The sequence below is a fragment of the Rutidosis leptorrhynchoides genome, chromosome 1 (assembly GCF_046630445.1).
Source record: "Rutidosis leptorrhynchoides isolate AG116_Rl617_1_P2 chromosome 1, CSIRO_AGI_Rlap_v1, whole genome shotgun sequence".
In the NCBI taxonomy this organism is placed as follows: Eukaryota; Viridiplantae; Streptophyta; class Magnoliopsida; order Asterales; family Asteraceae; genus Rutidosis; species Rutidosis leptorrhynchoides.
The window spans coordinates 151,946,549-151,958,531 of NC_092333.1; the positions used below are offsets into that span (position 1 = coordinate 151,946,549).

Below are 11,983 nucleotides of genomic sequence, written 5' to 3' on the forward strand. Positions count from 1 at the left end.
AAAGGGGTATACATATAAACTTATTTTGCACGTATGTTTTATAAAAACAATGTTCGGATATGTGATCGTAGTTGTTTATGTCAATGTTCTTAACATCATATGAACGAATAAAGAGATCTATGAAATCATTCAACTTCTAAAGAATTATTTTGAAATGAAAGATCATGAAAATCTTAACAGATCGGAAGTTCCATATTTTAGTGCAATTGAGGTTCTTATGTATCTTATAGATTGTACAAGACCTGACATTTCTCTTGCAGTTAATTTGTTGGCAAGATTCAGCTCAAATGACAATGGAGCGGGATCAAACACATATTTTGATACCCTTGAGAAACTGCTGATTTAAAATTATTTTATTATAACGTTTCAAAACAAGATTTGGTTGATTATATATATGCAGGTCATTCATCAAATCCTCATAAAGATAAATCTCAAACTCGATATGTATTCCTAAATGGAGATACCACAAAATCATGGCGTTCTTAAAACAAACACTTGTTGCAACATCATCATCAAATCATGACGAAGTGATTGCATTATATGAAACTACTCGAAAATGTGTTTGGTTGAGATCAATGACACAAATCATTATTGATTCTTGTGGACTAGAACGCTATAAAAGACTAACAACTATCTTCACCAACAACTATATATGAAGATAATGCAGCTTGCATAATACAAATGAAAGAAGAGTATCAAAAGTGACTGAACAAAATATAAATACTGACGAGGCGCCAAAGCCATAGACGGTCTTAACGGTCATAAGTTTGATGGAAAAAAAATGGTATGTTGGTAAGGCTCAGAAAAGACTACAAAGGAATAAGAATTGAAACAAGGGTTTGAGCAAACCATGAAGGAGACTGTAGACAAATCACAAGGGCTAAACTTGTACATAAAAGATTTAGATGATGCAGTTTCAGATGAAAACCTCAGATTCTTCTCATATACTCAAGATCTCGTAAAAGACAACCAGATTAAAATGAGATACGTTCAATCAACAACTCTGCTGATCTTTATACCAAAGCACTGCCAACTGCTATTTTCAGAACACACGTTCATAATATTGGCATGAGACATGTTCAGAAGATGTAACAACTCAGGCGTTGCCTATTTGAGGGGGAGTCAACTCTATGCTGCACTCTTTTTCCCTTAGCTAAAGTTTTATCCCAATGGGTTTTCTTTAGCAAGGTTTTTAACGAGGCAGTAATAGTTATTCTCTAATAAAATTGTCATCCAAGGGGGAGTGTTATAAAATATCTAGATTGTGTTATAAAATATCTAGATTGGATGTTAATTTTATTATTATTATATTTCTTGCATAGTAATATTTTATACTATAAATAGACATGTATGGTAACCATTTAAGGTGTACCATTTCTCTTGAAATATCAATATCAATATTTCTTCTCTCCTTCTTCTCTCTTTTTCTCTCTTTGTTCTTATAACCATTAAAGGTAGTTATAAGCCTACTGAATTATAACAATCCCAAATAATGTATATACACAAGAATTTTTTTAATCAACACTACCTCTATTATTTAATTTTTTCACAAATATAAGAGTATTAGGATTCTTTTACATCTTAAATGAATTTTATAGCCTCATTTATAGATTTGGGTGTCTTATCTTACATTCTTAAATAAGTGTGACTTACAAACACAAAATGATATACTTTGATGATCAATCTAATGTATAATTCAAATTCAAATTCAAATTCAAATTAATTGATATATTTTTTTGTTATATGGAAACTACTGTTTTTCATCCAAGAAAGTGATGGATATATTCACCACATAATTTGATAAATTTAAATGAATTGTGCATCAAAAGGTAATGTACAATTTTAGTAGTTTATAATTATGATTACATCACTATCCATAAAAAAGCTATTATCACCGTCCAAGTTACACAAATTTGAGATTAAAAAAAATAAAAATCTACTACAGTATTGTTATTGAATAACTTTTCTCTCTCTTTTCACTGTTAAAGAAAAACTTGAGAGTGCAGTGTAAAATATGAGGCTGAGTGCTGTTTCTCAACCTCTACAATCTATCCTTTTCTAAAAGGGAGTTGATACACCACTTGTTTTTTTTTTATTTATTTATTTTTTTTTTGTCATACACCACCAAACTACAATCTTTGACTATTTTACTCTTTCTAACTCAAGGCTCTTTTCCTTAAATTAATTATGAGAAAGGGTAAAATAGTTCAAAATTAAATTTTGGTGGTGTATGAAAAAAAAATAAGTGATATACGTGTCACCTGCCTTTCTAAAAAACCAAAAGTTGAATACTAAAATATTCGTCGTAACTTGAAACTGACAAGACAATAAGACGAAGATAGTACGAGTAATAGCTAGCATATCCATGTTTTATTGGCAATTCAAAATAATATATACCATTTCAAATAATATATCTATAAAAATAAATATAAATAGATATAATCTTCAACTTCTGTGATAGATCTGATACCAATGGAAAACCAAGAAGAAGTTAACTTTGGGAGATCACTGATTGTACCTAGTGTTCAACAACTTGCACGTAATGAGCCATCTATAACCAAGATCCCACATCGATATGTGCAACAGCTTGATGATCATGATTCCTCATTCGTATCATCTGATGATCCGTTAACTATTAATCCTTCAGTGCCGGTTATTGATCTTCACAACTTGATCGAAAACACATCAACATATTCATCTGAGCTCATTAAGCTTCATACAGCTTCTAAACAATGGGGATTCTTTCAGGTCAGTGTGTTTCGCTTACTAAACTCTACATCTATTTTATATGTTAGCTACTCCGTATTTTTTATATTTTTTTAAAGGCCCCAAAAGTGTAACTAGTGAGGATTGAACCCGGGTCTTCATGAGTGTCACTTAAAATCTTGATTTACAGAGAGTAAAAATTAATTAAATACCCACTTATTGAAAATATGTTAATAATTCTGAATTGGTTTCCTTTGCAATTAAACTTCGGAAATTTAATTGAAAGTGAAGTGTAATTGTAACAATTCTTGCATATGTACTTCTTTTGTTTTGTATTTGCATATGTTCTTTTATTTGTATATATGTATTTAATCTAATTAGGGATGAGAGTTGAGGGGATACATATAGCTCACACGAGGTTTGAGGTTCAAACCTCACTATAAACATAACGCACAAATAGTTCAGTTTAGACTGCGTACAATTGAGTAAAAATACTATAGCCTGAACAAGAAAAACCTTATCCGTTTATATAGCTTATAATAAGGTGATGGAAACAGGTTATCAACCATGGGATAAGTGAGACCTTATTAGAAGATTTCAAGAGGGAAATCTTGGACTTCTTCGGTCTTTCAATGGAGGAGAAAAAACATCTTTGGCAGGAAGAAGACAACCATGAAGGTTTCGGTCAACTGTTTGTTGTATCTGAGGAGCAAAAGCTTGATTGGTCCGACATGTTTTACATAACAACTCTGCCACATCATCTTAGGAAATCTCAGCTATTTCAAAAGTTACCACATCTCCTCAGGTTCTCTCTTTCATTTATTTTCTACAAATGAAACCTTTTTGTTTTAAAAAGTTGGTGCTACCTGTTACTAGATGGATGTTCGTTTTAAAAGTAGATCGTAGAGCACTTATACGGTTATAAAATTGTAATCACGTAAATAGTTGTAATCCAAAGTTGTGATCAATATGAGTTTAGGTTTCTCAAAGTTTAAATAATAACTTTTTGATAAATATATCGTTTAATGAACTAATATATATAATAAGTGAAAATGATATATAAGTTCTCCACTGTCTTGATAGTCAATACTATTGAGACAATTCACCAAGTACATTAGAGGACGTTTACCTCGTCCCTTTGAAACAGACCCATTATGACATTTTACCCAATCTGAACCAACCCGCCCATTTCGCCTTCTTTAAGCATTTCTCAAAGTCGTTAAATGTATTATATACCAAAGACTTATGCACTTGGGTGTTATCAACTGCAGGGACAAGTTGGAAGTTTACTCTGCAGAAATGAAAAAGCTAGCAGTGGCAATCTTGGGCCAAATGGGTAAAGCACTAGGTATGAAAACAGAGGAGATTTTTTTTTTTAACGGCAAAAAGATAGTATATATTATTAATATAGGAAACAATATACAAGTTACAGTCAATCAACAAAACGATGAAATATACATATAGGATAATCCAAAAAACGAGACGCGAGAACCAAAACGAGAGTAAAGAACTTTAGCAGAGATAATTCCACCGAAGCACGTAGGAAAACGCCGTAGTCCGTTCATTATCGTTAAGGGGGGGATTTAACTTGAAACGACAAGCTGGGACGGCCCGAAGCACAGTGTTGGCAATGCAACGACAAAGCACTTCGGACAACCCCAATTTCTCCCCGTCCAAAACGACTACTCCAGGAGTGGGGCAAAAAACCTACAGGTGGAATATCTATTAGCCAATACCAGTCCTCCTAGATGCTATGGCATTTGAATCGCAATCCCGAGGATTAGAGATCCAAAGATCCCAATCAAGAGATGACTTTTTATTTCTATTAGAGATCCATTCAAAAGTCTTCAACTGTATTTCCTTGAAAATAAGATCACAATTAGGTTTAGACTTAGTGAAGGTGCAAACATTTCTATATTTCCAAATCAAATATCCCGTAATCCATTCGACAGCTTGCCACATTTGCCTGCCACCAGGTGAGCAAAACGAAATTCCATGACCAAGGAAAGCATCAGTCATGGTAAGAGAAGGTAGCGGGCCAATATTCCACCAATTGTAAATCTTAATCCAAGTTTCAAAAGCAACATTGCACCGAAAAAGCGAGTGTTCCACCGTCTCGAGATCATTATCACAAAGTGGACATCGAACCGTTCCTAGGTCCATGCCCCGCTTTTCAAGTTCAATCCTAGTTGGAAGATGAAGTTGTCTCGCCCGCCATACAAAGAGCTCTACCTTTAATGGAACGAGGTAGTTTCGTAAGGTGCGAGCAGGAGAGGGTCCAGAATTCAGCGAGGCTTTCGTCAAAAGTTTCGTAAGCGCGTTAACAGAGAACAATCCATTAGGGCTTAAGGTCCATATCCATTCCTCCCTACCTGAGCTACAAGGTACAAAACTAGATAAGCTGTTAGTAATATTGGTGAGGTCCCCTTGCAATCTCCCCGAGATGTCACGAGACCAACACCAATTAAAAGAGATACAGTTATTTTCCCAACGAACCCGTTCCCGAATGGTCGCATTTTGGTTCATGTCAAGGCGAAAAAGTCTATTATATTTAACTTTTAATAAGTAATTATCAAGCCAAGCAACATTCCAAAATTCAGTTTGTGATCCATCAACAATACGTTTTTTAAAAGATTGAGCAAAAGGTACATCTAAATTGTTAAGACTAATGCCGACCTTCACAATAGATGACCAAGTGGACCGGGTGCGATTCGCAGCCGGATTAAAAGCCGTGCTTAACCCACCATCGTCCCCGTAAATGCTTTGAATTAATTTAACCCATAAAGAATTGTTTTCCTTTTTGAATCTCCACCACCATTTTCCTAGTAACGCTTGATTTTTAATCACAAGTGGTCCAATATCAAGCCCCCCAAATTCCCGTGGTAATAAACATGTATCCCATTTTATCCAAGACATTTTCGACACATCACTCGACCCGCCCCAAAAAAAACGACGTCTTAAGCTTTCTAATTTGTTTATGACACATTTAGGAGCTTTAAAAAGTGAAAAAAAGTTAAGGGGTAGACTAGATAATACCGATTTGATGAGAGTAAGTCGCCCGCCGTATGATAGAGATTTAGCCTTCCAGTCCGCTAGTTTTTTCCCGAACTTTTCAAAAACCGATTCCCAGTCTTTTGCATTCTTCATTGATGATCCGATCGGAAGGCCAAGATAGGTAATCGGTAATGTACCTGCCGCGCAGCCAAGCCATTCGGCCATAGCACTTGTTTCTGAACTAGATACCCCGAGCCCGTACACACAACTTTTATGAAAATTTACTTTGAGACCCGAAGTTGCTTCGAAGCACTTAAGTATCTTCATGAGGTTACGCACGTTCCTCTTGTTCCATTCCCCAAAAAACAGGGTGTCGTCTGCGTATTGTAAGTGGGTTAGATGGATGTTTTCTCGACCAAACCGAAGCCCAGAGAACCAGTTTGAAGTAGCCGCTGTTTTCGTAAGATGATTTAGTCCCTCGGCCGCCATGATGAAAAGGTAAGGAGATAGTGGATCTCCTTGCCGTACCCCTCTTTGAAGTTTGAATTCTTTTGTAGGCGAACCGTTAATCAATATGGAGATAGATGCCGAAGAAAGACATGCTTTGATCCATTTGATCCATCTAGAACCAAATCCCATTAGCTTCATGATCTCGAACAAGAAGTCCCAATTAATACTATCAAAAGCCTTCTCAAAGTCGACTTTAAATAGAAAACCTTTACGTTTGGTAGCTTTCATATCATGTAATGCTTCATTGGCGATTAAGATACCATCAAGAATGTAACGATTTTTGATGTATGCACTTTGTTCGAACCCGATAACCGAAGAGATGACTGCCTGAAGCCTCTTTGTCAGTACTTTGGACAAAATTTTATACAAACACCCAATAAGACTAATCGGACGGTAGTCGCCAAAACCTTGTGGATCATTCTTTTTTGGAATTAAAGCAATGAAAGATGAGTTACAACCATTGGATATTACCCCCGAATCCCAAAAACGATTAAAAAATACAAGAATATCTTCTTTAACTACATCCCAAAATTTAACAAAAAAGTTCATATTGAACCCGTCAGGACCCGGTGCCTTATCCCCTCCACATTCGGTAATGGCATTAAAAATTTCAACAAGGGTAAAAGGTGTTTCGAGGTGATTTGCTTCCTCTGAGGTGAGGCGTTTTTCAAGAGGACCCCGAATTTTACACCTTCTTGCATTTGTCTTCCTGAATCTTTCTTGGAAGTGTTTGAAAGCTTCCAATTTAATTGTGTCCGGATCTTCAACCCACAAGCCATTCAAGTTAATTCCACGAATATTGTTTTTGTTTTGTCGCCTTTTTATACACGAATGAAAGTATTTGCTATTTTCATCCCCATCCGTAGCCCACTTAAGTCTAGATTTCTGTTTTAGGATTTCGGCTTTCTGTTTATCTTTTTCAAACCACTTCTTCCTTGTGTCAAGCCAAACCAAAATTTCTGACTCCGTTAAATCACGTGAACCTAGGAGGTTTTCCCACTTAGCTACCTCTTTTTGCAAGTTCTCAATCTCGATGTTGAGAGTGTTGTATTTTGGATTACATTTTTCTTTTAGCACCAGTTTAATCTTTTTGAGTTTGTCCCTAACAATACAATCAGCTCGGGGGTTTGTAGTAGCCAATTTCCAAGCGTCCTTAATTATTTCTTCACATTCCACATCCTCGAACCAATTATTAAAAACACGTGTTGGTCTTGGCCCAAAGTCGTTAGCACACGCTTTTAAAATAATAGGACAATGATCAGAATGTTTTCGATCTAAAGTACATGCAGCGATATCAACCCACCTAGTTATACAAGCTTCCGAGACCAAAAACCGATCAAGTTTGCTATATTTAAGCCCATCATCACTTATTCTGGTGAACTTCAAACCTCCTAACGGAATCTCGATTAGATTAGATTTATCAATAAATTCATTGAACATTTTTGCCCTGCTTTCAACAAAGACACGATTCTTGCATTCCGATTCTCTTCTTACTTCGTTAAAATCACCACAAATAATCCAATCATCAACATCGACCTGCATTGTACTTTCAAGACTTTCCCAAAACTTTTGTTTAAGGTTATCAGTGTGGGGCCCGTAAACATTAATAATAATGGAATCCGAAGTTTTACCCACCCACCGCCCTTTGATAGCTAAAAAGAACTCTTGTTCAACCACTTGAGAAACAATAAATTTTGAAGGATTCCAAATAAGGATAGTACCACCCGAAAAACCCACCGCAGGTTTGTAAACATACTCAAAATTATTATTTCCCCATATAATTTCAATGAGCCCATCATTTAACTTTTTACGTTTAGATTCTTGAATTGCAAAAATGTCAGGATTATGAATACGGATTAGGTCCTTTACCCAATTAATAGTATCTTCCCCAATCTTCCCGAGACCACGTACATTTAATGAAATGATCTTCATCATAAATAATTATAAATAAAGAATGAGAAAACGACTTACAGTGCGGAGATTAACTCTCCGGAGCAGTCTCGACCCAATCTAATCCAATTTCATTCGCGAACTCTTGCAACCCAACACTGCTACTGGAGATCGATGTTTCCTTAGTCACCACTGTTTTCGCACCAGGAATGATCGGAGGTTTTTTTATCCTCTTCTTACCCTTTATCTTTGTACCTTTATCACTTTCATCACCCTTTGTTGGACCTTTAGGATCTTCAACATCCCTAAAATTATTCGACTTTCCTTGATCTAAATCCGTCCCAACAGTACTAGGATTAACCGCAATATTTGATGCATCATTCGGTTGGTTAATTCGATTATACGGAACATATTCAGTGTCGGGTGTGAAGTTTGGGATACTTGGCGGCCCATCATCAATATTAATTGGATTAATTTTGGGCCTGGGATCTGGCTCAGGAACCGGCCCAATATTATCAACGATTTGCTCAATGACAGGCTGCTGACAGAACAAGTCAGCCCCATCAGCAGTGGGCTTTACTGATCTTTTGGATTGCCCAGTTGTTTTATCCTGCAGGTTGTTGGTCTTAGTCGTTTTACTTTCACCATTCGTTTCGACTTCGTGAACCTTAACATTATCTGATGCATTATTTGCATCTGAGTTGGTATCAGCAAAATTACTATCCGAAACCCAACATTTAGAGTTAAGATCATCTAAGTCGTCTTCTTTTCCTGTACGACGTATGTGACTCGACATCATCTCCTCGAAAAAATCTGGGACCTCTTCATTCTCGGTATTCATCGATTTCTGATCATCAGACTCCGAGATTCCCTCAGTTCCATCATTCTCATCATGATCATATGAGGTGTCAATTTCAAATATCCTGTTCACTTCTTCTGAGACATAGGCAAAAAAAATCGAACTATTTGAAGTTACTCGAACAATATCATGAACTAAATGGACATCTGGTAGTTTCACCAGCACTTTTCCAACTACTAAGTTTTGATTACCATTAAGGGAACAATTGACAAAATCTAATGGTTGTCCCCACCATTCGGCAATAGATTTGAATGTTTTTTCATTCCAAAATTGAACCGGAATTCCCGTAATGTTTAACCACGTTATCCTCCCCTGGGACATATGATTTGCATCCCATTTTCGGATATTTGACATCCACTTATGAATGCAATGGTTCTTTGCATTAATGATAGAATTAGCTTGCTCAATGGATTCGAAAATAATCATGACTTCCATACCGCCAAGGTATTTGACCTCGACATTATGTAAATTTTCCATATCACATAAAAACATTATATGCTCAAGATATTCGAATTTGGAGATAGTACCTATTATAGCTTTCTTGAGAAGATCTACATTAATGTCTTTATCATCTACAGAGACAACTCGAAATTTGCCATTACAGTCCCATCTATTGAACCAACCCATGTTTTGTAGTGTTTGTTTAACGGTTGAAGGTTTCTCCTTATTGGTTACCACATCATTGAAAGATCTTCCATCCAACCTGCCATGATTTTGTTGCGTCAACGCATCCTTCTTATTGTTTAATGTTTCAGAAGTGTGTTGTTTCACCGGTTCAGGTTTGTCACTAGTTCCATTCTGGTTTCGATCGTGAGCTTTAAAAGCTCGAAACCAACCGTTGCCAAGGTTAATAGAACAAAGCCTTTTTAACAGGAATTCAATATCTTGTACATCGCTGAATCTTGCAAATCCAAACCTGTTACCATTTTTTAATCTTTTGAACATAGGAATGAAGATGTCAATGAGCTTACCATATCTACTTAAAAAGATGCGAAGTTCCAATTTGTTCCAATGGTCAGGAAAGCCAAAGAACATGATAGATGTTACATTGTCTTTTGCTTGATGATGCGATTTATCTTTGGCTTGATGACTCGAGTTTGCAGAGATATCCACTGACGGTCCATGTTTCAACGGTATATTATTGGGGTAAGTGGCCTGGTATGACCCGTTGGAATTCAAATCGTTGGTAGTATTGGATTTGGGAACCCACTGTTGATGAGTACCAGGTCGATTGTAGTTTCCACCGCCGAATTGACGAACTAGATTTCTTGCTTTTGTAGTCGGCGATGGTGCAGGTTTATTATTTTTATGCCTTCTTTGCACCGTTTTCCAGCCATCTTCACAATCAATATTAGGGTTTGGGATGTGATTCGATGTATTGTTGGTGTGATTGTGATTATTTGTTTGATTATAGTGTGGATTAACGCAAGTACGATCGGGAAAGTGGTCTGATTGTGGTTGCCGGAACCCTTTTAGGGTTGCCGGCGTAAATGGTGACGTTGGGATGGGAGGGTAGGTGTTGGAGAGAAAACGGTTCATCTTTAGTGTTTTTTTTTTTTTTTTTTTTTTTTGATGAACTTTAATTTAAATTAGAAGCAGAAATTGAAATATGCAGTGGATGGAAACAAGGAAGTGGTGGTGGAAAGTTACAGAAAGGGTGAAGATGAAGATTCCGGTAGAGAAAAAGGTGGGTTGAAAAAGAAAAGAATACGTTACCGGTTAATCTCGTGGGAAGAGTTGAGAGCATCTTTTGACTTTTGCATTTTTTTGAAAACAGAGGAGATGAGTGAACTTTTTGAAGATGGTGTTCAATCAATGAGAATGAATTACTATCCTCCGTGTCCCGAACCTGAACTGGCTCTCGGATTCTCACCACATTCGGATGCAGATGCTTTAACCATCCTCTATCAGCTTAACCAAACAGACGGCCTCCAAATTCGAAAAGATGGAAAATGGGTCACCGTTAAACCTCTACCAAATGCTTTGGTAGTCAACATTGGTGACATAATGGAGGTAATAACCGAAAGCTAATGACTTACCTAAATTATCGATCTCCTTATAGATGGGTCTAATGGTTGATTCATATGTTAGAATGTTTTGAGTCGGGTTAAGCCTTAGGCTAAACAGCTATCACTTCTTAGACAATTTTTTTATATAAATAATTAGTGCTAAAATGGTTAGTAAATATAAGTTTGCACGACACTCTATGATAAAACTTGGGGTAACTTTCTATCCGTTTGAACCAATGTGACACGTTTTGAAATTAATTCTAGTGATATGTAAGTGGATTGAAATGGTTACTTTATTTTTTATGTGTGTTTTGCAGATTGTAAGTAATGGTGTGTATAAGAGCATTGAGCATCGTGCAATGGTGAACTCAAACGATGAGAGGTTGTCGGTGGCAACATTCTACAGCTCGAGTATGGGCACAGAATTAGGCCCTGCACAAAGCCTTGTAGCACAACATAAGGTAGCAAACTTTCGGCGAGTGCCGCTAGAGGAATACTTTAAAGGATTTTTTGCTCGAAAACTTGATGGTAAGTCGTACTTGGATTATATGAAACTAGGAGAGTCAAAGTGAAGCACTTCGACACTATAGCTTTTGTTCTCTTGTTCAAAAACCTGTAAACTTTGTTAAAAGAATAATAGTGATGATTTTAGCATAGTCAAACTTATTGACAGGTCAATTTCGATTAGCAGGTTATCATAGGTGTCATTAATAAACATTTCACACAAGTAATCAAAAGTATAAATCACTCATAGTTCATTATTTACAACTTTTACAATATCTTCAAACATCATACGACAACCCGACCTGACACAACTTTACAATAACAATACTCAATCTAAAAAATGTGGCGTAGGGTACGAGAAGGAGAGAGAAAGTCAATCCGTGGGGCCCACAAAACTTTGTTTCACACATATCCACCAATATTGACCTGAATAACTTGACATTAACCCATTCACCGGTCACTCTGTTTTAGTCTCTTAAGGAAATCACAGCGACCTGCACATCCCAGTTCA

General features: G+C 36.4%; 1 protein-coding gene across 1 annotated transcript; it reads left to right on the plus strand.

Annotated features, from left to right (window-relative positions):
* Positions 1 to 2,385: 2,385 nt before the first annotated feature.
* Positions 2,386 to 11,712, plus strand: LOC139866274 (protein SRG1-like). Its single transcript, XM_071854466.1, has 5 exons — positions 2,386 to 2,748; positions 3,264 to 3,511; positions 3,978 to 4,057; positions 10,728 to 10,972; positions 11,286 to 11,712. The coding sequence occupies exons 1-5, from the start codon at positions 2,473 to 2,475 to the stop codon at positions 11,538 to 11,540; spliced, it is 1,104 nt and encodes a 367-aa protein (XP_071710567.1). The 5' UTR covers positions 2,386 to 2,472; the 3' UTR covers positions 11,541 to 11,712.
* Positions 11,713 to 11,983: the final 271 nt, after the last annotated feature.

Coding starts and splice junctions, on each gene's coding strand:
- LOC139866274 (XM_071854466.1), top strand. CDS start 2,473: ATGGAAAACCAAGAAGAAGTTAACTTTGGGAGATCACTGATTGTACCT. Junction 3,512..3,977: donor AAGTTACCACATCTCCTCAG/GTTCTCTCTTTC, acceptor TATCAACTGCAG/GGACAAGTTGGAAGTTTACT. Junction 10,973..11,285: donor ACATTGGTGACATAATGGAG/GTAATAACCGAA, acceptor TGTGTTTTGCAG/ATTGTAAGTAATGGTGTGTA.